The sequence below is a fragment of the Oryctolagus cuniculus genome, chromosome 15, assembly GCF_964237555.1.
Source record: "Oryctolagus cuniculus chromosome 15, mOryCun1.1, whole genome shotgun sequence".
Taxonomy (NCBI): Eukaryota; Metazoa; Chordata; class Mammalia; order Lagomorpha; family Leporidae; genus Oryctolagus; species Oryctolagus cuniculus.
Window position 1 is genome coordinate 41,854,171 of NC_091446.1, and position 25,428 is coordinate 41,879,598.

General features: G+C 37.3%; 1 protein-coding gene across 1 annotated transcript; it reads right to left on the bottom strand.

Moving 5' to 3' along the window:
- Positions 1-215: 215 nt before the first annotated feature.
- LIPN (lipase family member N) lies at positions 216-21,611 on the bottom strand. The gene is made up of 10 exons (XM_002718368.5): positions 21,352-21,611; positions 19,997-20,112; positions 19,310-19,427; positions 16,519-16,717; positions 10,986-11,095; positions 8,323-8,459; positions 6,055-6,201; positions 4,590-4,661; positions 3,964-4,035; positions 216-681 (listed from the first exon to the last, which is right to left on the bottom strand). Exons 2-10 carry the CDS (start codon positions 20,102-20,104, stop codon positions 448-450), a joined length of 1,197 nt encoding a protein of 398 aa, XP_002718414.1. The 5' UTR covers positions 20,105-20,112; positions 21,352-21,611; the 3' UTR covers positions 216-447.
- Positions 21,612-25,428: the final 3,817 nt, after the last annotated feature.

The window sequence follows — 25,428 nt, forward strand, 5'->3', positions numbered from 1 at the left end:
CCCTGCACCCCATGGGAGACCAGGAGAAGTGCCTGGCTCTTGCCATCGGATCCGCGCGGTGCGCCGGCCGCAGAGCACTGGCCGCAGAGCACCGGCCGCGGCGGCCATTGGAGGGTGAACCAACGCCAAAAGGAAGACCTTTCTCTCTGTCTCTCTCTCTCATGTCCACTCTGCCTGTCAAACAAAAAAAAAAAAAAAAAAAAAAAAAGAGAGAGAGAGTCCTTATCCTGACACTGAGAGGATGAAATTATAAGATTTCAGATATAGACATTTCTTAAAGAATTAGCAGCACAGTTCAAATAATTCCTAGTCGGGATGCTGAAATAAGGAAATATCTCAGCAGTAGCACCAAGAATGCTGGGGCGTCCCTATTGTTGATTGGTATTTTTCCTAAAGCCACTTATGGACTTGGAAGTAACTTGAAATTGAAAAGTAGATACATTACATTTAGTCATACTCCTTCATCAAAGCTATGATTTTACTGTACATCCGCTGAGGGGCATCGAGACCCCAGACGAAATCAAAGTGGTTCCAATCTGGGAAAAGTTTGAAGTAACGGAGATTCCTGATTTGGGGGAGTATCCTGGTCACATCCCGGGGTGTGATAAGGATGTCGTGCCCACCAGCCCAAATAGCAGTAGGCACATTCATGGTAGTCAAGTCATAAAGTGGGGGGCGACTCTGTAGAAAATAAAGAGAGCATTTGTGAAAGAAATTCTCATAACAACAACTGACTTCAAATAAATAGAAAGGCTGCTAAAAATAAAAGGCTGCTATGGGAGCCAGTGCTGTGGCATAATGGGTAAAGCTGTTGCCTTGCAGTGCTGGCATCCCATATGGATGCCGGTTCGAGTCCCAACTGCTCCACTTTTAATCCAACTCTCTGCTGTGGTCTAGGAAAGCAGTGGAGAGTGGCCCAAGGCCTTGGGCCTCTGCACCCACGTGGGAGACCTGGAGGAGGCTCCTGGCTTCTGGCTCCGGATTGGCGCAGCTCTGGCTGTTGCAGCCAACTGGGGAGTGAACCAGAGGATGGAAGACCTCTCTCTCTCTCTCTCTCTCTCTCTTTTTCTCTGCCTCTCCTTCTCTCTCTGTGTGTGTAACTCTGACTTTCAAATAAATAAATAAATCTTTTTTTTTTTTTTTTTAAGAAGGCTGCTATGGTCCTATCTCTGTTGGGCACTATGGGAAATGGGAAGGAAGCATGCCTTTCTTCAAAGAATTTGCAAAGGAGGAAACAAGATAAAACAGCTAAGCAAACATTTGTATATGAAATAAAGTATGCTAAACACTATTAAACATTCCCAAAATATAGTGAAAGTAAAAACAATTAAGAAATTATTCCGAGATGGCAAATTAATACAAACAGGAGTCATTTGTATGACTTTTGGGATATTACTGGATTTGGACAGCGATGGGGTGAGGGCTTCCCAGGGAGCAGGAGGAGTTTGCAGATCATGAACATGAATGCTAGGCTTCCCAGATAATTACAGAATAAAATATGCAAGGTCATTTAGTGGGATGTAAGATTGGAGACAGAGAATCAAGTTCTGAATGTTAGATTAAGGAATTTGGATATCTTTCAGAAGTTTTGGGGACAAGACAGGGTCATTTTACAGACAGTGGTCTTAGGGCACATACGTGGGCATCAGTTAGTAGGGTGACTTGAAGGGGTAGGTTGACTGAGGGTCCTGAAAAAAATCTAGGCAAGCAAATATATACGGATGGTCTAAATTGAAACTGGAGGAATGGCTAAATTCTCTAAAGAAGAGAGAGTTGTGAAGAATTCTGGGGGAAAGCCAAAAATTCAAGAGTGGTAGGTGGAAGAATAGCCAGTACTTCAGACAAAGGGAGCAATCAAAGGGAATGAGAAGTCTGAAATCACCGCATTACGCAAGTTCATGTTAGGCAAGTGAGCTCCAAGGAGATAATGGCAAGACATGACATATTTTACAAGCTGAAAATAGACTACTGAGTTTGCCAACTAAAAGCCATGTGTGGTTTCAAATAGAGTAGCTACATTAGAAAGATCAAGACCAAATCTATATTTTCTAAGGTTCTGGAATGAGTACAAGAGAAGAAAAAGCTCTTTTCAATATTGAGAAGTGTTGGTAACACTGAGGTGACAGAATGATGCTTCAATACAATTGATGGGTTAACGGAAGTTTTATTTGCTTGTTTTTCATAAGGAATGGGAGCTCATTTAAGATAATAAAAGGAGCCAGGAGGAATGGGAGGTGAGAAGAGATGGGGTAAAGAGCGCAGGAGTGGGATAATTTGGAAAGTAATAGGATTTTCATTTTCTAATAAAGAAAGGAAAGAAGGAACCAGGACAGAAATATTTTAAGGTAACTAAGAGAGGTGCTAGGAGATTTTATTCATGCAACAAATAGTTATTGAGTACATTAAATACCAGGTACTCTTCCAGGTGGGAAAGGACTAGTGGAAAAAAAAAAAAAAACAGAAAACTCCCCACCCTCAAGAAGTGCACCTGGGTTGATCCTCTTATACTCACTAAAACAGTGGGGATGGAGATGGCGCTCAGAAATCAAGGAGAGTGCAAATTGCTGAAACTAGTTTTTCTGAAGGATTGTGACAAAAGTTGCCTTTAAATGATTAAAATCACAAACAAATAAAACAGGATTGGCCAGGGGCAGGGTGGGACCAGTTATACCTTGACACATTCTAAAGATATTTACACTCTCACATCCTTTAGAACTTGACTATAACTGACTGTAACATGAATGTGTGTGTGTTGTTTCATTTTCTAACAAATGTAAATGTAATATAATATTTACTAAAAGTAAAGGTAGAGAACAGAAGTATTGTTTGTCAAATCCAAAATGAGGGTTCTTTAGAGCTTTATGTTCATTCCTCTCCTTTCTCCTTTCTTCCCTTTCTGAAAGTAAGCACTTCAGCATTTCTTGTGTATTTTTTTCTGGGCCTTGTCTAAACATTTCCAAATATATGCACTTGTGCATATATAAAGTCTGAGGGGTAGGAGAAAACTTCTGAGGATAATGAAAATGTTCTATATCTGGATTATGCTATAATTATACAAATGGATATATTTGTCAAGATGCACTTGATATACAAAATTAGCAAATTTTGTTGTGTATAAATCCCATGTTAAACAATTAAAAAATAAAAATATAAAGTCTAGTTTTTGTTGAATTTAGAGTTAATAAAATCATTCCTCTAATATCTAATTCAGTACTGAGAAATTAACTGGTCTGATGGACTGTTCTGATGCTCAGAAACAACTTAATCGACCTAGTTTTGCCTTAACAAATGATCTTGGAAAGGTTACTGTGGTAGAGTTAACTTAATGTGTTTATTTCATACTTAGATTCAACCCACGATGAGGCAAACAAAAAAAGTGGTGACAGGATTGATCAAAAGTATAATACTAAATAGGTCTACACATTTTGATGTGTAAAGTTCATGTGAAAAAAGATGCCTTAAACCCCACCTCATCAATGTTTGATAATACTTTTAAAGCTGCCATATGGAATCTTATTTTTTTTCAGTTTGTTTCAAGAAGTATGTATTTATTTATTTTGTCAAGATTCTTATGGAACAATTCCCAATTCCACATAGACATTAAAATTATGTCAAAAATCCATCAGAACATTATTTATCTCTTGCTAGAGTTATAAACAAAATAGCAAGATAATTATATGAAATAAGCTTGGTGCTGACAAATTTTAGTTAATGACACCAATATATTAATATATCTAGTTATCTGTAGGTAAATGGATTACAAATGACTCCGTTTCCTTTATATACTCATATGCTTTTTGCATTTCTAGATTTTCAGGAATGAATACAGGTTAAATTAGACATTAAAAAAATCACTATCAGTACACATGTCACCAAATTGCCAGGTATGATTCTTATCACTCTCATGTAATTTTTATCTTAATTTCTCAAAACCCTCATTCTTAGACTATTCGAATAGCTCACCTGATTGTAGTGGTGCATATTCTCAGCTTCACTTCCCCAGTCATACGCTCTGAATTCATCAGATCTGTAAAGCTGAGATAAATGACTTTTAGGAAAAGAATGTTAAAAGTAAGAATCATGACGGCTAACAGCAAATCTAAGAAAAATGCCACACACAGGTGAAAAATAAGGTTGCTGGTTCACCAGGAATATCTGATATCCTTTTCACCATCATGAAAATTGGAGTCCAACATGAAAGGGTCAGTGATGTACCGTGGTTCAGAGAAAACTCAAGACTGCATTAGAAGAAAGTCTAATCCCATATATTTCCTCCCAGGGGACATCACAGCTCTCCTGAGGCCTCTCAGATTACCTCTTGCTCAAGCCCAGGGCCTATTTTACAAGCTCAGAATTTAAGATGGGGTTCATTTAGGTCACTCATTTGATGTGTACCATGGACTACTTCTTTTTAAAATCGGGAGAAATCTAAACATAAATATGCCAACACTGACAAATTAGAAGCAAGTTGTTAAGCTCCTCTGTATTGACCCATCAGAAGGGTCAACTCTGGCTTTTGATATATAAGGACAAGTATAAAATTATGTATAAATGTATAAAATTATGATTCCCCATGGCAAAAACTCTACCTGTTTTATATGCAGGATGTTCTGTATTGATGACCCAGTGGGAGCATGTGACATATACACATCCATTCGACTCTAAGGGAAAAAACACCTCAATGTGTTAAGTTCATGTGACAACAATGATCACTCAATAAAACAAACACCTTTCAGAAGTAGAAAGAGGCTATTCTGAGAATTAGTAAATAAATACCAAGGTTTTGAAAACTATGAGGCAGAATCATCTAGATAAATATGTATTCGTGTCAGATGCTCGAATGTGAGTGAACCACGGACTGAGTAATGGAACGAGCTGTTTGAGAGCGAACCTGCGATGGCTCTGAATCCGTACCATGATTTGCTTATTATGAAGCAGCAGCAGCAACAATGGGCAGCATGGAGCCCAGCCATGAGGAAAGGTGCGATGTGCAAGTATGGAGGTGGTGCGTGTGTACTCTCACAGATCAGTTGGTCAGAAAATCCGAATTCCAGTTTCTAATGTTGTTAACTATCACCTTCGTGGGTTCAGTCAATTTATTAATGTCCCTGAGTTTCTTATTTTATCTATTAAATGAACTTATTAAAGAATCATACTAACAGCTTGCCAGACTTTTGCAAAAGTAAATCTATAAGCCAAATCTTTCTAAAGATTATTCCAAACTTTGTAAACTTTAAAGAGATTGAATAGTACTCATGATTCAATGTCTTAGAATATAATTAACCTAATCCCAAAGGATATTATTAAAAATCTTTATAACAAGCAGACTTTGACCAATAGTTATTCATAGGCTCCAGTCTAACATAATTTAGCCTCTTCTAGACCCAAGGTGCGTTGGTCTCGTTGAGAATACCTATCTTGGGATTGGATTCACTGCAGCAGTCTCACTGGCTGACATTTGTAATACTATAGAGATAATTATTCAACCACACAAGTCTGCAAATGTAACCTCCTCCTCTTTTATTCTTGAATTCTGAATAACAGGAAACATAATTGATGAGACAGGACTGCTACCACTTCATAGGAAGGAGATTCTGTCTGCCTTTCATTATGTTCCATATTTTCCAGATTAAGTGATGAGTTTTATTTGAAACCAAAATCACCTACAAAGGGAGGCTCATGAAATAAGTTCATGTAAAGTGTATGGGCTTCTCTTCTTTTCTAGAATTTTGTTTTTCAAGTAATATATTCAAATGAAATACATTTAAATTGTGTATAGTGAGTTGTGGCTGATAGTGAACATGTGAAAAACTACCACCTATTCTGGAGTGTTCACTCTCTCAACTTCAAACAGGGATGGAAGAATGGAGGGGCTTCCCCTAACTCTACTAACATGATACTTTGGATACCTAAGCTTCTATGCATTAAAAGATATCTGCCTTTGAGAGTTTGGAATACCATATGAGTTTATATAGTATATTAGACACATCAGTATGAGTCAAAGGAAAGTTGGAATTTCCTAAGTATTCAATGGCCCAAAATTATTGTACATACCATATTCATATTTTTTGTATTGGCTCCAGCCCATAAGGACATAAATTCACTACATAGCATCCATAGTATTTTATTGTTGCAGATTTTGGTAGAAGGTATTTTCCCATTTTTATATTCTAAGAAGAAACCTTTGGTACCAAAAAGAGCCTGTGAAAGTAAGAAATAATTATATTCTCAAGAACCATCTTCAGACTTTCATATTCCCTTCATTCCAGAAATGAGCTACACTTGGGGATCTATTATTTTTTTTATCTGTTGTTTTGGTCAAAGTGAGCAAGTCACTCAGGAAAAGTGACTTACATGTTTATCTCCAAACAAGGAAGATTATCAAACATATTATATACAAAGAGATTAGAAGGACCCTCAACCTCAGATTCACTTCTCTATGATGAAGCTCTCCTGTATTCTGTCCACTCAGTGATTGCCAATGTTTATTTCTCATTTATGGGCAAGAAAGATGGAATAGTTTCTTCTTGAGGTCAAATATTACCTTGTAGGAAGGAAAACCAGGTTTTTCCTTTAATTCATGCGCACGTTGGCTTTCCAGTACTGTCCCAGATTAGCCAGATCTCACACTGAAAAGCAGAGAATGGGGAACCAAAGGAAGGGTATCACTGAACAGAAAAGGTAAGATGGAGTCATCAGGACAGCATGGTTAAGACTTCCGGATTTTAAGAAAGAAAGCTCGGGGGCTGGTGTTGTGGCAGTGGGTTAAAAAAGCAAGCTCAGGGGAGGAAGAAATCTCTGGTGGGGTCCCAGGGTTTCTGAGGGCAACTGATAACAGTGGGGAGCAAGAAATGAGATTTAAAAAGGCAGGGATTTTGATACTATGGCATAGTAAACTGAGATATTAAGAACATTATTTGCTTTATGGCTGATCTATGGAGGAAGGGCAACACATATAAAATTGGTGTATTTGAGGCCAGTGTAGTGGTGTACTAGATAAAGATGCCACCTGTGACGCTGGTGCCCTTTATGGGCTCCAGTTGAAAACCTGGCTGCTCCACTTCCACTCCAGCTCCCTGCTAATGTGCCTGGGAAAGCAGCAGGACACAAGGGCTTGATCCTCTGCACTGATGTTGAAGACCTGGAAGAAATTCCTGACTCCTGGCCTTGGCCTTGCCCAACTCCAGCTGATACAATAATTGGGGGGGGGGGGTGTTTGAACCAGTGGATGGAAGATCTCTCTCTGTCTCCTCTCTCTGTGTAACTCTGACTTTCAAATAAATAATTTTTTTTTAAATCTGGGCATTTACATAGAGATGTATGTACTGGTGAATTTAATAAAATGTAGCTTATTTAGTTTATTCATATATAGATGACATTCAGAATTGATGTCAATACATTTTGAAACAGAAATATCAACCACCCAAAGGGAACTTACATCATTTTTGCTCACAGTCTATAATAAAGTAGCTAGTATCAAAACAATCATTAGGCCCTATGGAAATTCTTCCTTATGTTAGTTCACAAATAATTTTTTTCCCATTCCTGCCACTCCACCCCAAATCAGGGCCTTATTTGCTTACATATGAATTATGATAATTCTCTAATTCATCTGCTTGACTTCATTCTGGCTCCAAAGCATTTTTTCCATCACCCCTAATTAAAAAGGCAATTGTGGTTAAAACGCTATGCTCTTTGTAGCTATGGTCTTCACAGAGAAACAAAAACAAATGGGAAAAAAGCAACCTGCAACCTTTTTAATGCATAAAATTCAAATCTGCAGTTGGCAAAAGCTGACCTTTTTAACCACTGAAAAATACCCTTTGATAGTCAATGGCTACCTCAGCTATAAGACATTTAGGCTCTGGAATCTGAGCTTTAGTGTGTTACGGCAAGCTTGTATTTGGTAAAGGATATTAGCTAGTTTTATCTAGTCAGTAACATCAGTGATCACACATAACTTGAAGAGTTTCTTTTGGGCATTGTGAACTCACTGACCTGTCCAACTATGTGGAAGAAGAAAACTTGTGAGTAGACCATCTACTGATAGAACACCCAGCTTATCAAGAAATTCAAACATATTCTTGGCCCTATTAGTGACTGAGTATAATAAATTGTCTCTGGGACCTGTAGGCACCATGCACAAATATGTACACACATGGGCATGGGCACACAAACACAAACAGATGCTCACATAGTCTGATTCCTATAGATTCTATCAAATTTTCCTACTGTTCCTTCATAACAGATTGAAAAATAATAAGGTACTATGATCCAAAATGAGATTCTCAGGTAAACTTTGGCAAAAAAAGAGTAGCCTACCTTGATTATGGAATTTGGAAGTAGAAAAAAACTGGTAAAAACGCTTGTGGGATATTTGAATGAGATCACAGGACCCAAGGCAAAATTCATTTTGATTCTTTGTGCCAGTTCAGGCATGGTAGAAAAGGCTACAAATCCTGAGAGAATGTGGAGACAAGACAATCCTGTAAAAATTAGAAGTATTCACACAATATTTCTACTAATAAAAGTGGGAGTTCTTTTGAGTGATTCTGCCAGGATAGTTGGCCTTCAGCCCTCTCGACTTCTAAGTTACTAATTTGTCTCTTGTACTATCAAAGGGTCATTTAACCTGGTTGGGGAAAATGGAGTAGTTGGCAGGTGAAAGGTGAGGAATAAACCGCTGTAGCAGCTGCTGCAGGCGACTTCACTTCCCAAGCATGGGCTAATGAGGACGATGCTTTCATTTCACATGGAACTCTAGGATGCAAAGCTGAGTCACAGAGTTTCCAGAAGTTAAAAATCAGCTTATTGGGTATGAATTCATCAGTTCTTTCCGTGTCATCATCTAGTTATTCCACAGGCTTGCTTTCTCAGAATGGAATGATATTTCACTGCTCTCAGCACCTTGCTGGAAGTGTACCAACCCTCCAGACTTTTCCCTACTTCCCAGAAGGAAAGGTGTCTCTCTGGGTCCACTGTGGTCCCAGTCAGGCTCAGCTGTCCCCATTGCTTTGCTCTTTCACCAGTGCTACTGCATCATTTACAGCCCTGTGAGGGGAAGGGTGGACAGCGCTGCACTGGAATGCTGTATGGATTATCTCCACATTCTGGTCTCCTGAGGTGCTTTTCTGGGTCTTCACTAGTATGTGCATATGTGCCTGTGTTTGTATGTGTGGTTGAGTATGTGTGTGAAAGCATAGCATATGCTGTTTGTAGAAATTTGTGTTAAAACATAAAATTGTCTTGGACAGAAAAAAATAATTCAAATAAATGACTAAAAATTTGATCTAAAGACTGACCCATGTATTTGGAAGTTTGTGTAGATGAATTTTTGGTGTCAAACTGACCAGAACACCCAACTGACAATGAATGTCCTGAGGCTTGGGTTGTTGAATGTCTTACAAACAGTAGGTCCTTTCCACTAACAAAAATTGCTCTGCTTACTGAAAAATGTCATGTTTAAGAAAAAAGAAAAATGAAAACACAGAAAGACACGAAAACATCTGTGAAAAATTGAAAAATATGAAAACATAGAAAAATATCTATGTTTTCTTTGAGATCAATATAAGAGCATGTCTAAGTCCCACAGTTTTCTACACCCAAATCAAACCATTCTAATTCTTGAAGGGTCATCAGAAAATGCATATTATGAAAAAACTATACATGGATCTCAAAATTTTTTCCACCAAAATAAACATCATTTAATTCCATTTTCACTTGAACTTTTTGTAGTATTTTTATATATGGTCCCTCCCTCCACAATGCACATACAGTTCACTTCAGTGGAATCAGACTGAACTGGTTTGAACCTGTGTTCTGCCTCTTATGTGCTAAAGAGACTTTGGTCAAGTCCTTTAATTTGTCTGAACTTCTGTTTTCTCTGCTATGTGACAGAGACAATAATAGAAGTTTTTGTTTTGTTTTCTTTTTTTAAGATTAGAGGGAGACTTTTGTGGAAAAATTCATGAACACAGAGTCCTACACATAATGAATGCTCAGTAAGTGTCAGATTTTTTACTGTAGCATAATTATTTATATAATTTATATAATTAATGATATTTTTAGGTCTCTTATTGGTTCTTTGATACTTTTTTAGTATATGCTCTCCAATACTCACTGTCTATTCCAAACTTTAAACTACCTGTCCATATAAATTATTGACTAATAAGTTTATTATTGATAACAGTAGTGATAATGAAAAAGTTGAAAGAATATTTATGGTTTCTTGTAGTTTTACTAAACTGAAATATTGTATTTTCACATGACTTACTCTCTTTAAATTGGAATCTTTGGTCTAAGATCAGTAACAAGACTATATTTATATTAGTATGGGTCCCTTTGAACTTTTATTTGGAACTAGATTTTGACTTATTTCCAAAAAAGTCTAGATAATCATTAAGATGTAATTTTTTTCAAAAAAGAGTACAGTTTTAAAAGCTTTAAAAATTGTAATATAGTGCTTCTATTTAATTACTACTCCATCAATATTAAATCACATGCTAAATAGATGAACCAGATATTTTATTAAAGTAAGCTTTTGTGTACAACTCACAAACATATGTGACCATATCTTTTTAATTTGTTGAAATATTAGATACTCCCTTTTTTTTATTTTAATCCAAATTGGGTTGTGAAGTACGTAAGATTAGTGTATACTTATCATTCTTTGTGGGACAGTTCATGGTATTGGACTTCACTTTTTCAGCTCAGAGGGAATCTAGAAATTTATCCTTTAGAATCACTTTTTTGGACTTAGGGCACATTTTATTTCTGGAAATTTTTGTCACTATTAGAAGTGTGCAGCTGTGACCAGAGTTGAAGGAAATGTTTGCCCCACATACGCACAGTCTCTAGACTGCAGGGTCACACGAAGGAAATTCCCAGCACAGGGTAAAGATGCAAGGGCACTCTAAATAGCAGTTACTCTGTTCCAATGAACAGGACTCCTGCAAGACTGACAACATGGACCCTTGCAGACATACCTATTGTAGTGCCAAGTGAATGTCCAATGAAATGCAGCTTCTCTTGACCAGTTTTATTTACAATGAAGTCTACTATTCCTGGGAGATCATATTTGGCCATTTCATCAAAACTGCAAAACAAAACACAGGCTTATAAATACTTTTTAAATTTTAAACTCTAAGTTTAACTTGCTCCCTTCTTATTAACACACGGAATTCTTTGCTACTTATTCAGTGTGTATTTCATTATTTGCTCTACTTAATGTTGGTTAGTATAGCCTTTTGCCTGCATTTTCATAGTTTACTTCCTAACAATAGGAAGAATTTCAAAGACTTGTTGATGCTACTTAAAGTTTAGCCTCTTCTTTGTCTTCTTCACTTCCTTGTCTTGCTTTCTTTCTGTTTCCTTCCTCTGTATAACTTGCACGCCTCCACTTCTGATTCTGCCCTGGGATTTCCAGACTCTTAGGACTATATTATACAAAACTCTCAGGGTTGTATAATATAATACAATCTGTAGAAGCAGGACTGTTGTCAATCATGATTCTACCACTTACTAACTGAATAACTTCTGATGTTACTGAAATACTCTGAGCTTAAGTTTTCCTACTTGAGAAATGAACACCGTAGTACCTACCTTACTGGACTGCATTTGCGATCGATAATATAAAAAATGGCTTTGACTCCTAGTAGGCACTTAATAATGTGTTGATATTATTTATTTTCCATTGCTAAAGATATATATTCAACATATCCCCACATTCTATAGTGCCATTTCAGTTGTTATTAATGTTGGAGAACCAAAAGGCCTATATAATAGTGAGTTAAGTCAGGTACCCTATGAACTAGAGTTCTATTTATTAAAAGAACATGTGAATTAATCTCTAAATCAGTTATTTCCAAGTATTAGAGATTGATATGATGCCTGTAGGGGTGGGGAACACCCAGTTGGAAACCCTATAAGACCTGAAAAATCATTTGGTTTGGCCTTCCCAGGACAACTGCACATAGGGCTGGAAACTCAATAAATCTCTAACAGGCTAATTGTTAAGCTGATGATTTTGGATGGCCTACAAATGACATTATACAAATGGCCTTTGGCAGAAAAACGTTTCTCCACTGCAAATAAGGAAGGCCAAGCTACCAAAGACCAGTGATGCAAAATACTTCCTGACACTTGCCCCTTCTCCAGAGTTCTGACCCAAACAATTTATTCTATTTCTCATCTGTTCTCAACATGTCAGTGGGTGCTAAATATTTCATTGCCATGTTAAGAATGAACATCTTTTCTAGCAGCAGATTTGCAAACCAATGGAGAACGTAGGTCCCAGGAAAGGAGGTCTACTGCAGGCGTAAGCCTATTCTCTGGTGACAGCAGAAAATATTCCCATTCAATGAAATCATCAGAGGCAGGTGTTGTAGCACAACAGGTTAAGTCACTGCCTGCAATGCCAGCATCCCATATGGGTGCATCCCATATGGCGCTGGTTCATGTCCAGCTGCTCCATTCCCATCTAGCTTCCTGCTACCAGCCCGGGAAATGCAGCAGAGGATGGCCCAAGTGTATGGAACTCTTCTACACTTGTGGGAGACCCAGAAGAAGCTCCTAGCTCCTGACTTCAGCCCAGCTCAGTCCTGGCCTTTGTGGCCATCCGGGGAATGAACAATAGATAAAAGACACACACTCTCTCTCTCCCTCCTCTCTCTCTCTCTTTCTCTCTAACTCTGAATAAATCTTCAAAGAAAAAAAGAAAGAAGCCATCAACATATCAAAAGATTCTTCATTGCTCACTAACAATGTTTTAAAAATCTCATACCGGAGTTTTATTGTTTTCTTGAAAATAGTATTCTGTACCACCTCAATTACAGTTTTTCTAAGTGAATACAATACCGTTACACATCAACTTTGCACAAGTTAATGGTTATGCAGTAGAAAAGATTTATAAAAGTATTACTAGGGAGCTTGGTTAGTTGTCATTGATCAAGGAGAATATATGATATTTGTCCCTTTGGGATTGGCTTAATTCACTCAGCATGATGTTTTCCAGGTTCCTCCATTTTGTTGCAAATGACTGGATTACACTTTTTTTACTGCTGTATAGTATTCTATAGAGTACATATCCCATAATTTCTTTACCCAGTCCACTGTTGATGGGGTGACAACTAACCGAGCACCTAAAAGGAAACATGTTGAAGTGAAATGGACACTATGAGAAACAATTACTTGATCAGCCCTTGTCCTCACTGTCAAGGAACAACTTAATACTTTATTCCTCTTAGTATTTTTTTGTTCTACTTAATACCGTTGGTTGAACTCTTTAATTAATACACAATTATTCTTAGGTGTTTAAATTTAACTGAAAAGTGATCCCTGCTAAATATAAGAGTGGGAATAAGAGAGGGAGGAGATGTACAGTTCAGCGCATGCTCAGTCGGACTTACCCCTAACAGTAGAGTTAGAAACGTGCCAAGGGAGTCCAATTCAATCCCATCAAGGTGGCATGTACCAATGCCATCTCACTAGTCCCAGTGATCAATTTCTGTTCACAATTGATCATAATGATAGGACTAAGAACCAAAGGGATCACATAAACAAGAATAGTGTCTGCTAATTCTAACTGATAGAATTAAAAATGAGAGAATGATCCAACATGGGAAGCGGGATACACAGGAGACTCATAGAATGGCAGATGTCCTAAACAGCACTCTGGCTTCAGTATCAGCCCTTAAGGCATTCAGATCTGGCTAAAAAGCGCATGAGAGTATTTCAGGCATGGAAAGCCAAGACACTGTGGCAAATAAATAAATAAATAAATAAATCTATATGAAAGATCTCTGTGAGTGAGATCCCAGTGGAAAGAACGGGCCATAAAAGAAGGAGGTACCTTTCTCTGAAGGGAGGAGAGAACTTCCACTTTGACTATGAACTTTTCTAAATAAGATCGGGGTCGGTAAACTCAAGAGGCTTCCATAGCCTTGGCAACTCATGACAAGAGCCTAAGGTGATGACTGACGCCATAAACAAGAGTGTCAATTGTTAAATCAACAACAGGAGTCACTGTGCAATTACTCTCCATGTAGGATCTCTGCCCTTAATGTGTTGTACTATGTGAAGTAATGGTATAACTATTACTCAAACAGTACTTTATATTTGTGTTTCTGTGTGGGTGCAAACTGTTGAGATCTTTACTTAGTATATACTAAACTGATCTTCTATATATAAAGATAATTGAAAATGAATCTTGATGTGAATGGAATGGGAGAGGGAGCGGGAGATGGGATGCTTGTGGGTGGGAGGGAAGTTATGGGTGGAAAAAGCCACTATAATCCAAAAGCTGTACTTTTGAAATTTATATTTATTAAATAAAAGTTAAAAAAAAGAAATTGATCAAAAAAATTTTACACATTATTTCCTGACATTAAAAAAAAGTATTTCTAGGGTGGTTATAAACTTCTTGAGGTCAGAGGTTTGGTCACTTCACTGTTTGAATGCTCAGAACCTAGGTCAATACATACAGTATGTACTTTATAAATACTGGCTTAATGAATGCATTCCTTGTTCATAGCAATTTCCTGGACTTTCCATTGGGACTTACTTATGAAGTATAGTATTGGACAGAATTGGATGTTAAAATGATCTTCTTAATAAAATAAAAAAATAATTTTTGTGTGGGAAAAATCAGTGAAAATCAAAGCTTCTTGCTGTTTCTCTCCTTTGAGATGCTAGTAGAAACTATAAGGAGCTTTGTATCACCCTATGTATTGTCTTTAATACCACCCACACTGTTTCACTTCAAGAAATTGCCTCCAACTTTCCTCTTAACTGTTCTTTTTTTTTAACTTTTATTTAATGAATATAAATTTCCAAAGTACAGAATATGGATTACAATGGCTTCCCCCCCATAACATCCCTCCAACCCGCAACCCTCCCCTTATCCACTCCCTCTCCCCTTCCATTCACATCAAGATTCATTTTCGTTTCTCTTTATATACAGAAGATCAGTTTAGCATACATTAAGTAAAGATTTCAACAGTTTGCTCCCACACAGAAACATAAAGTGAAAAATACTGTTTCAGTACTAGTTATAGCATTAGATCTCAATGTACAGCACACTAAGGACAAAGATCCTACATGAGGAGTAAGTGCACAGTGACTCCTGTTGTTGACTTAACAAATTGACACTCTTGTTTATGGCATCAGTAATCACCCTAGGCTCTTGTCATGAGCTGCCAAGGCTATGGAAGCCTCCTGAGTTCACTGACTCTGATCATATTTAGACAAGGCCATGGTCAAAGTGGAAGTTCTCTCCTCCCTTCAGAGAAAGGTACCTCCTTCTTTGATGACCCATTCTTTCCACTGGGATCTCACTCGTGGAGATCTTTCATTTAGGTTTTTTTTTCCCCCAGAGTGTTTTGGCTTTCCATGCCTGAAATACTCTCATGCGCTTTTTAGCCAGATCTGAATGCCTTAAGGGCTGATTCTGAGGCCAGAGTGCTGTTTTGGACATTTGCCATTCTATGGGTCTGCTGTGTATCTCACTTCCCATGTTGGATCATTCTCTCCCTTTTTTATTCTATCAGCTAGTATTTGCAGACACTATTCTTGTCTATGTGATCCCTTTGGTTCTTAGTCCTATCATTACGATCAATTGTGAACAGAAATTGATCACTGGGACTAGTGAGATGGCATTGGTACATGCCACCTCGATGAGATTGAATTGGAATCCCCTGGTCTGTTTCTAACTCTACCGTTAGAGGTAAGTCAGCTTGAGCATGTCCCAAATTGCACATCTCTTTCCTCTCTTATTCCCACTCTTATATTTAACAGTGATCACTTTTCAGTTAAGTTTCAGCACTTAAGAAGAATTGTGTATTGATTACAGTATTCAACCAAAAGTATTAAGTAGAAAAAACAAAAAAAATACTAAGAGGGATAACATATTAAGCTGCTTATCAACAGTCAGGGTGAGGGCTGATCAAGTCACCGTTTCTCATAGTGTTCATTTCACTTGAACAGGTTTCCTTTTTGGTGCTCAGTTAGTTGTCACCTATCAAGGAGAACAAGTGGTGTTTGTCCCTTTGGGATTGGCTTATTTCACTCAACATAATGTTTTCCAAATTCCTAACAGGGATCACTTTTCAGTTAAAATATAAACACCTAAGAATAATTGTGTGTTAATTATGGAGTTCAACCAATGGTACTAGAACAAAAAAAAAATACTAAAATGGATAAAGTATTACATTGTACATCAACCGTCAGGACAAGAGCTGATCAAGTCACTGTTTCTCATAGTGTCCATTTCACTTCAACAAGTTTCCCCTTTGGTGCTCAGTTAGTTGTCGCCAATCAGGGAGAACATATGATATTTGTCCCTTTGGGACTGGCTTAATTCACTCAGCATGATGTTTTCCAATTCCTCCGTCTTGCAGTGCCGGCACACCGGGTTCTAGTCCCGGTCGGGGCGCCGGATTCTATCCTGTTTGCCCCTCTTCCAGGGGGCTGGCACCGCGGCTCACTAGGCTAATGCTCTTAACTTTTCTTAAGTCAGTTTACCTAAAGGCCCAAAACGCCTCTTCATTCACTGAGAGTGTCTTGTGTTTTCTTGACCAAGTGTTCCCCCGACTGTTTCCCATCCATACATCATAGCCTGCATCTGCTAGAAGGAATCCCAGGCTGCCGTTGGCATAATTCTCAAGCCAATATGCATTGTCTGCAAATAGGGCATGCTGCATGTACACAACTGGCCGGGGACCTGAGGGGAATGAGAAAGAGACAAAGTTATGATAAATAGAATATGTCTGAGACATTGTAGAAATATACAAAGAGCAAAAATCAAAACATTATTCACTTTTCCTCCTGTCAACTCAGTCTCTTGAGCACATACTTAGGTGCTGTACTGATTGATTTTCATGCAACACTTTATTAAATTCTTAGAATCACTCTAAAATGTAGCTGCTATTTTGAAGAGCCTCATTTTGTTAATGAGGAAACAAGGCCTTACAGTAATTAAGTAACTTTCCCAGGAGTCACCAGCTAACAAAGTTCAGAGCCGGGATGCAAACCCAGTCCTGTCTTATGGCAAAGCTTGTGCCTGCAATTTCTCTGTTCTCTACATTCATACATAGACAGTCACTGACTTGCGATGGTTCAACATAGGATTTCCTGACTTTACGACTTTACCATGATGTGAAATAGATATGCATTTGGTAAACCATACTTCAAATTTTAAATTTTGGTCTTTTCCTGGGTTACCAATAGTTGTTAAGATCCTCTCCCACAATGCTGGGCAGTGATATTGAGTAGCAACTCCCATTAAACTCTGTGATCATGAAGGCAAACAACAGATACTCAACGTACTATGTTCCCAAGACATGATGTTCAGTAGGCTGGGTGTATGAAATTCATTTACTACTTAAGATGTTTTCAAATTATGATGGGTGAGTTATTGCAGTCTGAGTTATATCTGTATACTTACATCTAGGGTGTGATTTATATACATTTTTAATGCTTAATAGAGTTCTATTTGTCTTCCTGGGAAGAAGAGGACATGAATGTAAATGGGAACTAATTTGTTCCTCACAAATCTCCAGCCGTTGCTAATGGGAGAGCATTTGAACACTACAGGAGTAGCAATCAGTTCAACATCCCTCTGCCAAACTACATCCTGGGAGAGAGAGTACTCATGGAGAGGTGAAGAACCAGAATTGAAGACTTGGAAAGGTGCTATAGTTTAACAGCTAATAGCACAGGCTCTGGAACCTGCTGCTTAAGTTTAAATTCTGGTTCTGTCACTTGCTATTTGCGTGACTTGGAACCTGTTACAAGTCTGTCATGACTCAATTGCATCATCTGTGAAATAGTGACACTTAGTGGTACTCATGTCATAGGACTGCTGAGAGCTTTGATTTAAAGCATTTAGAACAATATATCTAATAAGTGGGGCTTAGGAGGCTGGAGTTGTGGTGCAGAAGACTAAACTGCCGCTTGTGATACCAGCATCCCTTATTGGAGTATAGGTTCAAGTCCTGGCTACTCTGCTTCTGATCCAGCTTCCTGTTAGGGACTGAAAAATGGCCCCAAGTACTTGGCCCTTGTTACACACGCGGGAGATCCTTATGGAATTTCTGCAGGCTCCTGGATTTGGCCTGGCCCAGCTCTGGCTGCTGCAGACGTTTGGGTGTGAATCAGTGGATGGAAGATCTCTCTCTTTTTCTGTGTGTGTGTGTGTGTGTGTGTGTCTTCCTTTATCTCTGTTACTCTGCCTTTCAAGTAAATAAATAAATTTTTAAAAAATGGGCTTAGCTCCAAATCTTTCAAAAATTCTCTTTTCTTAAGAAATTCTTTCCTATAAAAGTTTTCTCCCTTTCTATTTTACAGCCTAGCATTACTAAACACAGAAAGTAAATAAATAAAATGATCCAGAATCATCCATTCTATTTGAAATCATGATAAAGAATGAATATTTTTTAAATAAATATTTCCTGAATTGGAACTTATACAAAAGAATTATCTGTTGCTCTTTTGATGTACACTTTTAACTGAGCAGTCCATGTTTTATCTGACAGCGATACCCATGCATGTCACACTATCGTTTTTTATTTTGAAACTCTTTAATTATAAACGAGAGAGTGTGGAACAACATCATTTTAGCTGAACCTGAATGTGGATAGTAGGAGAGAAGGCAGAATCCTCCTGGTGGGCAGCGGCAGTAACTGATCCCTCACTGAACCTTGGTAGCTACTCTGCTTACTCTTCAGAGGTTGTGAAAAGAAAACTCCTTGCTCTTGCATGGATGCCTCCTCATTATAGATCAAGCTTTTTTTACACCATAATCTCTCATTCCATAAACTGTCTGTCCCTTAGATCAATGTGTATGTGAATATTAAAGTTTTCATTACTGGGAAAAATTTCAGAAAGGCTATTGTCAGTTAAGATGATTTTCTGTCCTGTAGAGGGAAACTCCCTGACTTTAATGGGAGCAGGAGAGGCTCTTCTGGGGTACCTCACAGTCAACTTGATCCAACCTTGCAAATCTCCTTTCAGCAGTGAGGAAATCCACATTCTTGGGACAGGAGAGGAGTCAGTAATGAGCTAACATAATGTAGGCTGCACCTTGACATTCACACGACAACAAGAAAGCCCAGTTGTTGTTAGCAAGATCAGTCTTGCCCTTTGTATTTTTACATTCTTGTGTAGAGGGAAGTGAACCTCCCTCTTCACCCTTTAAAAATTAATCCAACAACTCAAAACCTATTTTAATAAACTGGTTACTCTCTTAATAAGCAGTCAGTACTAAATTTTAGTTGTATGATGTCTTCCTCCTCAGGAGGGGCATATCTCATACCTGTGCTCCTGTTCTGACTTCTTCCATAGGGAATTCTGTTGATGCAGAGTATGTATCCATCTTTGGTGATGACTTCATACTCTTCACTGGGATAGCCATTGTATGTGATGATTTCACTCTGCCCAGTGGAAATACAGGCATTAGTTGTACTTCTCTAAAGGAGAGCAAAAGGAACCAGAACAAAACATCTGGTGTCTACTTATCACTGTGAATTACGTGGAATCTGCAGCCCCAGGTAACTAAAATTACTTTATTATATAAAGTCTTGATAAAAAAATAGGTTGAATATTAGAAAATATCTACTACTGGCAAATATTTGAGTCATTCTTCTTGATGGGGCAATATTCTCAAGTCAATTATCTTTTGAGACTCTTCTTACTTTAAAGATAGTAAAAACATAGTTCTAAACAAGTAGAAGGCAGTCATCTATCGTCCAAATGATTTCTTATTCTTAAAAATATAAATTCAAAAGAGGAAGTGATGTATATAGCACAATTCTACTTTCATTATGCCAAGTATCTGTTATTCAGAACAGATCTGCCTTGCTTGATTCCTATAGCAATGTTAAATGCCATCTACCTTTTGCTTATTTTCTTATCAGAGATTTTCTGCTATCAAAAGAAGTCTTGAAAAACAACACATTAATCCTGCTTAATCTGATATTATTTAGAATTTTTCATGACTTACAGTATTCATCCATACTTCAGGATTGACTTCATTTTCCAAGTCAAAAAATGCACCAGCATTTAAAGTTCCACAAATCAAACAAGTTGTTGTTAAAAACAGCCACATCATGGAAATGCCTGGCATAAAAAATTTCATATTCACAGATTAATTCCATTTATATTGATTAATGAGATGAAAATAATGCCCTAATGAATATGTGAATAACTCCCTGGGAAAACTGATAATACTAGAAGGGAACAAATACAGTGAACTGATTGGAGCACTATTAATCTATTTTTTTCACATAGAAACTATCTTGATATAGTCAACTCCTGAAAATGGAATGGATTTAATCTAGTATGAAAGCATTTTTGTCTCATTTTAATTAAAGTTTGTCAATGATTTTAAGTATTTGCTCACCTATTTGTTGCCTGAAGTTTCCTAAACATCCCCTTGTCCAGCCCAAAACCCCACAAAGCAAATAATAACAAACAGATAAAGCTTCAACCAAGAAAAAAAATAACTACAAGCATGCCATCAGTTTCCAGTGATGTGACCACTGGCCATTTTTTATGTGGACACTCCAGGGAAGATTTTGCAGCTTTTGGTATACAGTCCCCCTTCTTTGCCATGGTATGAAAGCTTGTCTTCTCAGAGGCAAGCCAACACCATAGCAGCGTAGTTCCTTTATCACATGGGTTTTGCAGTTAATTGGCCTGAAGTTGAAGCCCAACTTCACCAAAGAGATGATCTCTAGCCTTGGGCTAGCTATTTCTTAGATTTTCTTCTGGGTTTTCTTGATAGTAAAATCAGGATAATAATGTGAATTGCTCATAGGTGAGCAGAGAGAAGTGACATAATATACACAAACATATTCAATGTAGTTTAAGTTCTCAAATACTTTCAAAATGTTTTTAACTTAAAAATAAGCCAAAGAGTAGTCTCAGAGAGTCTTTACGTAACAAATGGCTATCTGTCTTTTAAAAATACAGAATTTACTTCTGAAGCTAAACAGCTTTCCATATACTTATTGTCTAACTGAACGTGACTGTTTCCTGTAAATGTTTTGCAACTTAATTTTTTTTAAAATGTAAAAACTAATGTCTGTTGAGTACTTACTTTATGCTAGGCATTATCTTACATGTTTCACGTTATGTTACTTAAACCTCAAAGAAACTCCATAAGGAGTTGGTACTCTTATCCTTAATTTGTCAATGAAAACATCAAAGGCTTAGAGAGATTTAAGACCTGCCCAAAGTCATAGAGCCAACAGAAGACAGGTCTCGGATGAACATGCAGGCAGCCTCACTACAGAGCCCTTTCACCTGATTACCACTCCCAGGCTGCCTCCCAGTCACGATAAATCTCCATCTTACCTGGAAAGGTGAACTTCCCCTGCTTCTGAGGACTCTTGATTGAACTTTTGCTTTTAGCATCAGGCTGAAGAATGAGATATGGCTGCAGTGACAGTTAGAAACTAGAGAGTTGAGAAACAGGAAGCTGGTGGAAATGAGGAAATCATGGCCTATGACACACCCAAGGCATCTCCCTGACACAACAAATGGCATGATGCACCTGCAGGTTGGGAAATAGTGGTCCACATGATGCCATGTTACCAGTTTACTTAATCATTCCGTTTCTGTTCAGTCTGACAGTGACATTTTCAAATGTCCTAACTCTCTGGTACACTTAGGATGAACTCTGGATCCCAAGGGACAGAATCAGAGTATTGGGTCTCTTTCCCCAGCCCCCCCACAGCATAACACAGAGAATCAAATGCAGCAATGTAGGTGAAGGTACTGGTGTTAACCATGTATGGTGTAGGGATGTGTGTGTGTGTAACTCAGTTGAGAAGATGATGCAATCCTGACTCTCAAGGAGTTTGGAACTTACATCATGGCAGAGAACTGATTCACATGCCAAAAGGGTTAAGTCTGCTCTCTACTTTGGCTGCGGCCATTTAACCGCAACCTTAAACAATGTGGAAATGGAAGCCTGAGGAGACAATGAAGGAAATTCCGCTCTAAACTTCATGTGGAATCCTGATAAGGAAGGCACATGTGCCTCAGTTTTCTGCTTCACTTTGCTTGCCTATAAAGCCTAAACCTTAACTGAATTTCTTTCACTTACCACCATAAAGAACAGGGAAAGTTAAGTTGATATCCAGCATGAAACCAGTGTTTCAGGTCTCTTAGTTTGGACCCATTCTCAAATCCTTTCAGAATGAAAGATATTATACATGCTTTTCCAAATCTCGGAATCAATCAAGTGGGAAACTTCACATCAATTAAATAAATGTGAACAAAAGGAAGCACTCAGTTTGTTGAAACAGAAAATCCACAGACACTACAGCTTTGCTCTGATTGACAGTAGGAGAGTATAGGTGTGGACTTGCCTGGAATCTCATGGATTTTGACTTTTAAAACAACTCTTTCTAACAAAACTTGAATGGACTTCTCAGAGAGTTCTAGGAAGCATAATTTATTATTGTTTATTTTGTTCAAATGAAATGAGTACTGTTCAATTTCTATGTTATTTACAGATTGCAGTTTAGCCTAAACCTCAAAAGAATTTCTATACCCTTGAATTATTATATTCCTTTATCTGCTTAATAATTTTTCCAATATATTTGCTTGTATAGAAATAAACTATATAAAATACATGAAGCCAAACTCTTCCACAAACTTTTTATAGAAGCTGACCATTTTACTTAAGTATTCAATACATTTTTAATGGACTTCAAACCTTTTTGTATTGGAATACATTTCTCTTCTAATATCATTTTCCATGAAATTTTGTAGGTACCTTCATATAATATTATATATTATTGTATGTATTTTAATATTCATGCTAAAGTTTACATGAATTGAATTGAAACTTAGTCCTTGGCCTAGTGCAATATAGTAACCCCTACTCTATAGAAACTCCAAATTTTTCTATTAAACTGGAAAGGAATCTTGGGAAAAATAAGTATTAAAGGGCAATCATTTAGAAGGCTTGTGTTATTGTGTTATTTCTGGTATCTCTTTTTTTATTTGATGCAGAGAGAGGGAGAGAGAGAAAGGGAGACAGACAGACAGTGAGCTACCATCCTTTTGTTCATGCCCCAAATCCCCACAATGGTCAGGGTTGGACTAGGGCCAATGCTAGGAGCCAGTCTCTCAAAGGCTGGCAGAAACCCAATTACTTGAACCATCACTGTTGTTTCTCAGAGTTTGCATTAGTAGAAAGCTGGGCTCAGAGTCAAAATTGGGAATTAAATCCATGCACTCTGATGTGAGATGCAAACACTAAATGACTGCTCTGTCAGATATCTTGATCCAAGAACCTTGTGACAGCCTAAGCAAATTATTTAATTATAACTTCACATTCAGTTATCAAGATAGCTGAAAAATATATGTTTGACCAAAAAGTTTGGCTGTGTGATTACTATTTTCCTCCCAATATTCTAATTCCACATACATTTGCTATTTTGATATTTAATCTGTTTGCTTCTTCTTTAAAGATTGTTTTTCTGACTTTGTGCTAAAAGGGAAATAATTTTCCCTTGTAAACAAGTCGAAATTAAAATGATTAGGCCATACCCAACAAAACTAAAAAATCATTGGGACTTTTTTTTAAAAATCACTTGACATCTCACACTTTTGAGACAAATCTTTAATCCTAGAGTAAAAGACTTTATGTGAAGAGGAACCCAAAAATCCATTTTGCACCCCAAAATTCAAACAGGATAAACACTTTTAATAAAATGTTAAAATTTTGCTCATAAAGTAAATTATCAATGTTCATGATCATTTTGATCACTAAACCACACCTGTATTCCAAAACAGCATAGCTATGATGAAAAGGCAGAATCAGAAACCACAAAATGATCATAACTGAAATATTAAAAGTTTTTGAAGAGTTCATAGTAGACTAATAGAATATAGACCCATCTCAATTCAAAATAGTCAAGGGAAAGATGACTTACATTTGAAGATAAGTTACAAAAGTGCTGGCAGCTGTCCTTGATGACAGCCATGTCCTGGAACGGCAGGATCAAGGCTGTTTATGACAAGTTGTCAGGATGAAGAGGAAGGCCTGCACCATTGAATAGGAGGAGAGTTATGCCATCTACTCCTCCAAGCAGGTTTACCTACCTTAGTGCTTGCTTAATGGTAAGAATTTGTGTATGACACTCTTTATAGCTCATTCTGTATTTGAATACTTGTAGGAAGTATGCTCAAATGCAAATTTTTTAAAACAATGTATAATAAACTTATCCAGGAATTCAAGTTTATCTCATTTTAGATAAGTCTCATTCAGTTTTTGTGGGTATATAGCTTGTGATTGGAATGCTGCACATTCCAGTGGCAGTTTTAATGTATGTTCCTATTTTTGTCCTGAACTAGCAGCCTGTTTTCTCAAATTGTGGTGAAATAACATTTAAATATTGCCAGCATTCTTGAAAGTAAGTAAGTGGTTTTTAGTGTTAGAGAATATTAATTTCATTCTTCACTAAAAACTATCACCACAAAAATATTTTGCTGAGTGAGTGAGTAGGTGAATAAATGAAGGGAGTTGGAATCCCATTGAATGTATCTTAGATACTGGGGAATATTTATAATGTTATTATTTATAACAAGTATGAATTATTAATTCCTTATTGAGCACTTACTATGTGTCAGGAGTTTAACTTTGATATCACACCAATTTGGCTATAAATTCTGCTGGACCTCTTTACTCTCAAATATGTTTCAAAGGAATTTTTTCTCAACATTATCTAATAAATTTAATAGGAAACAGAATATTCAGTTTTTTATTAAATTGAAGATACACCATTATTTATAGATTATATACTATGCTAATAAAATAAAACTTTATAACTTGATACCAGTTTTTCTCCTATTCAGTTATGCTTGAACTTGGTGACCAGTGTGGCACACAATCTTGTGTTTTTATGCCTGCATATATTCAAGAAATCTTTGTGATTTTTAAAAATATTTATTTGAGAGGCAGAGAGAGAGAGAGAGAGAGAGATTCCATTTGCTGGTTCTCTTCCCAAGTGTCTACATGGCCTGGATTGGGCCTGGCTGAAGCTGGGAGCTAGAAATTCCATCCAGGTCTTCCAAATGGGTAGCAGGAGCCCAGCTGCTTGAGCTATCTCCATTACTTGGTGGGGTCTGTGTGGGAAGAAAGCTGGAGTCAAGAGCCAGAGCTGGGAACTGAATCTAGACACTCTGATGTGGACACAGGCATCTTAATCAGCATCCTAACCATTAAGCCAACTCCCATCCTGAGAAATCTTATAAATGCAAAATTATTCAGATTTTTCTAAAAAAAACAAGATGTTTTATTCTTTTCTCTTTACCAGCACTAACAGAAATATAATGTGAACTACTTATGTAATTTAAATTTTCTAATAGCTATATTAAAATATTACAAGGAAACAGGTAAATTTTAATAATTTATTT

Coding starts and splice junctions, on each gene's coding strand:
- LIPN (XM_002718368.5), bottom strand. CDS start 20,104: ATGATGTGGCTGTTTTTAACAACAACTTGTTTGATTTGTGGAACTTTA. Junction 19,428..19,996: donor CTGAAGTATGGATGAATACT/GTAAGTCATGAA, acceptor TCCACTGGGCAG/AGTGAAATCATCACATACAA. Junction 8,460..10,985: donor TTCACTTGGCACTACAATAG/GTATGTCTGCAA, acceptor ACATTCTCTCAG/GATTTGTAGCCTTTTCTACC.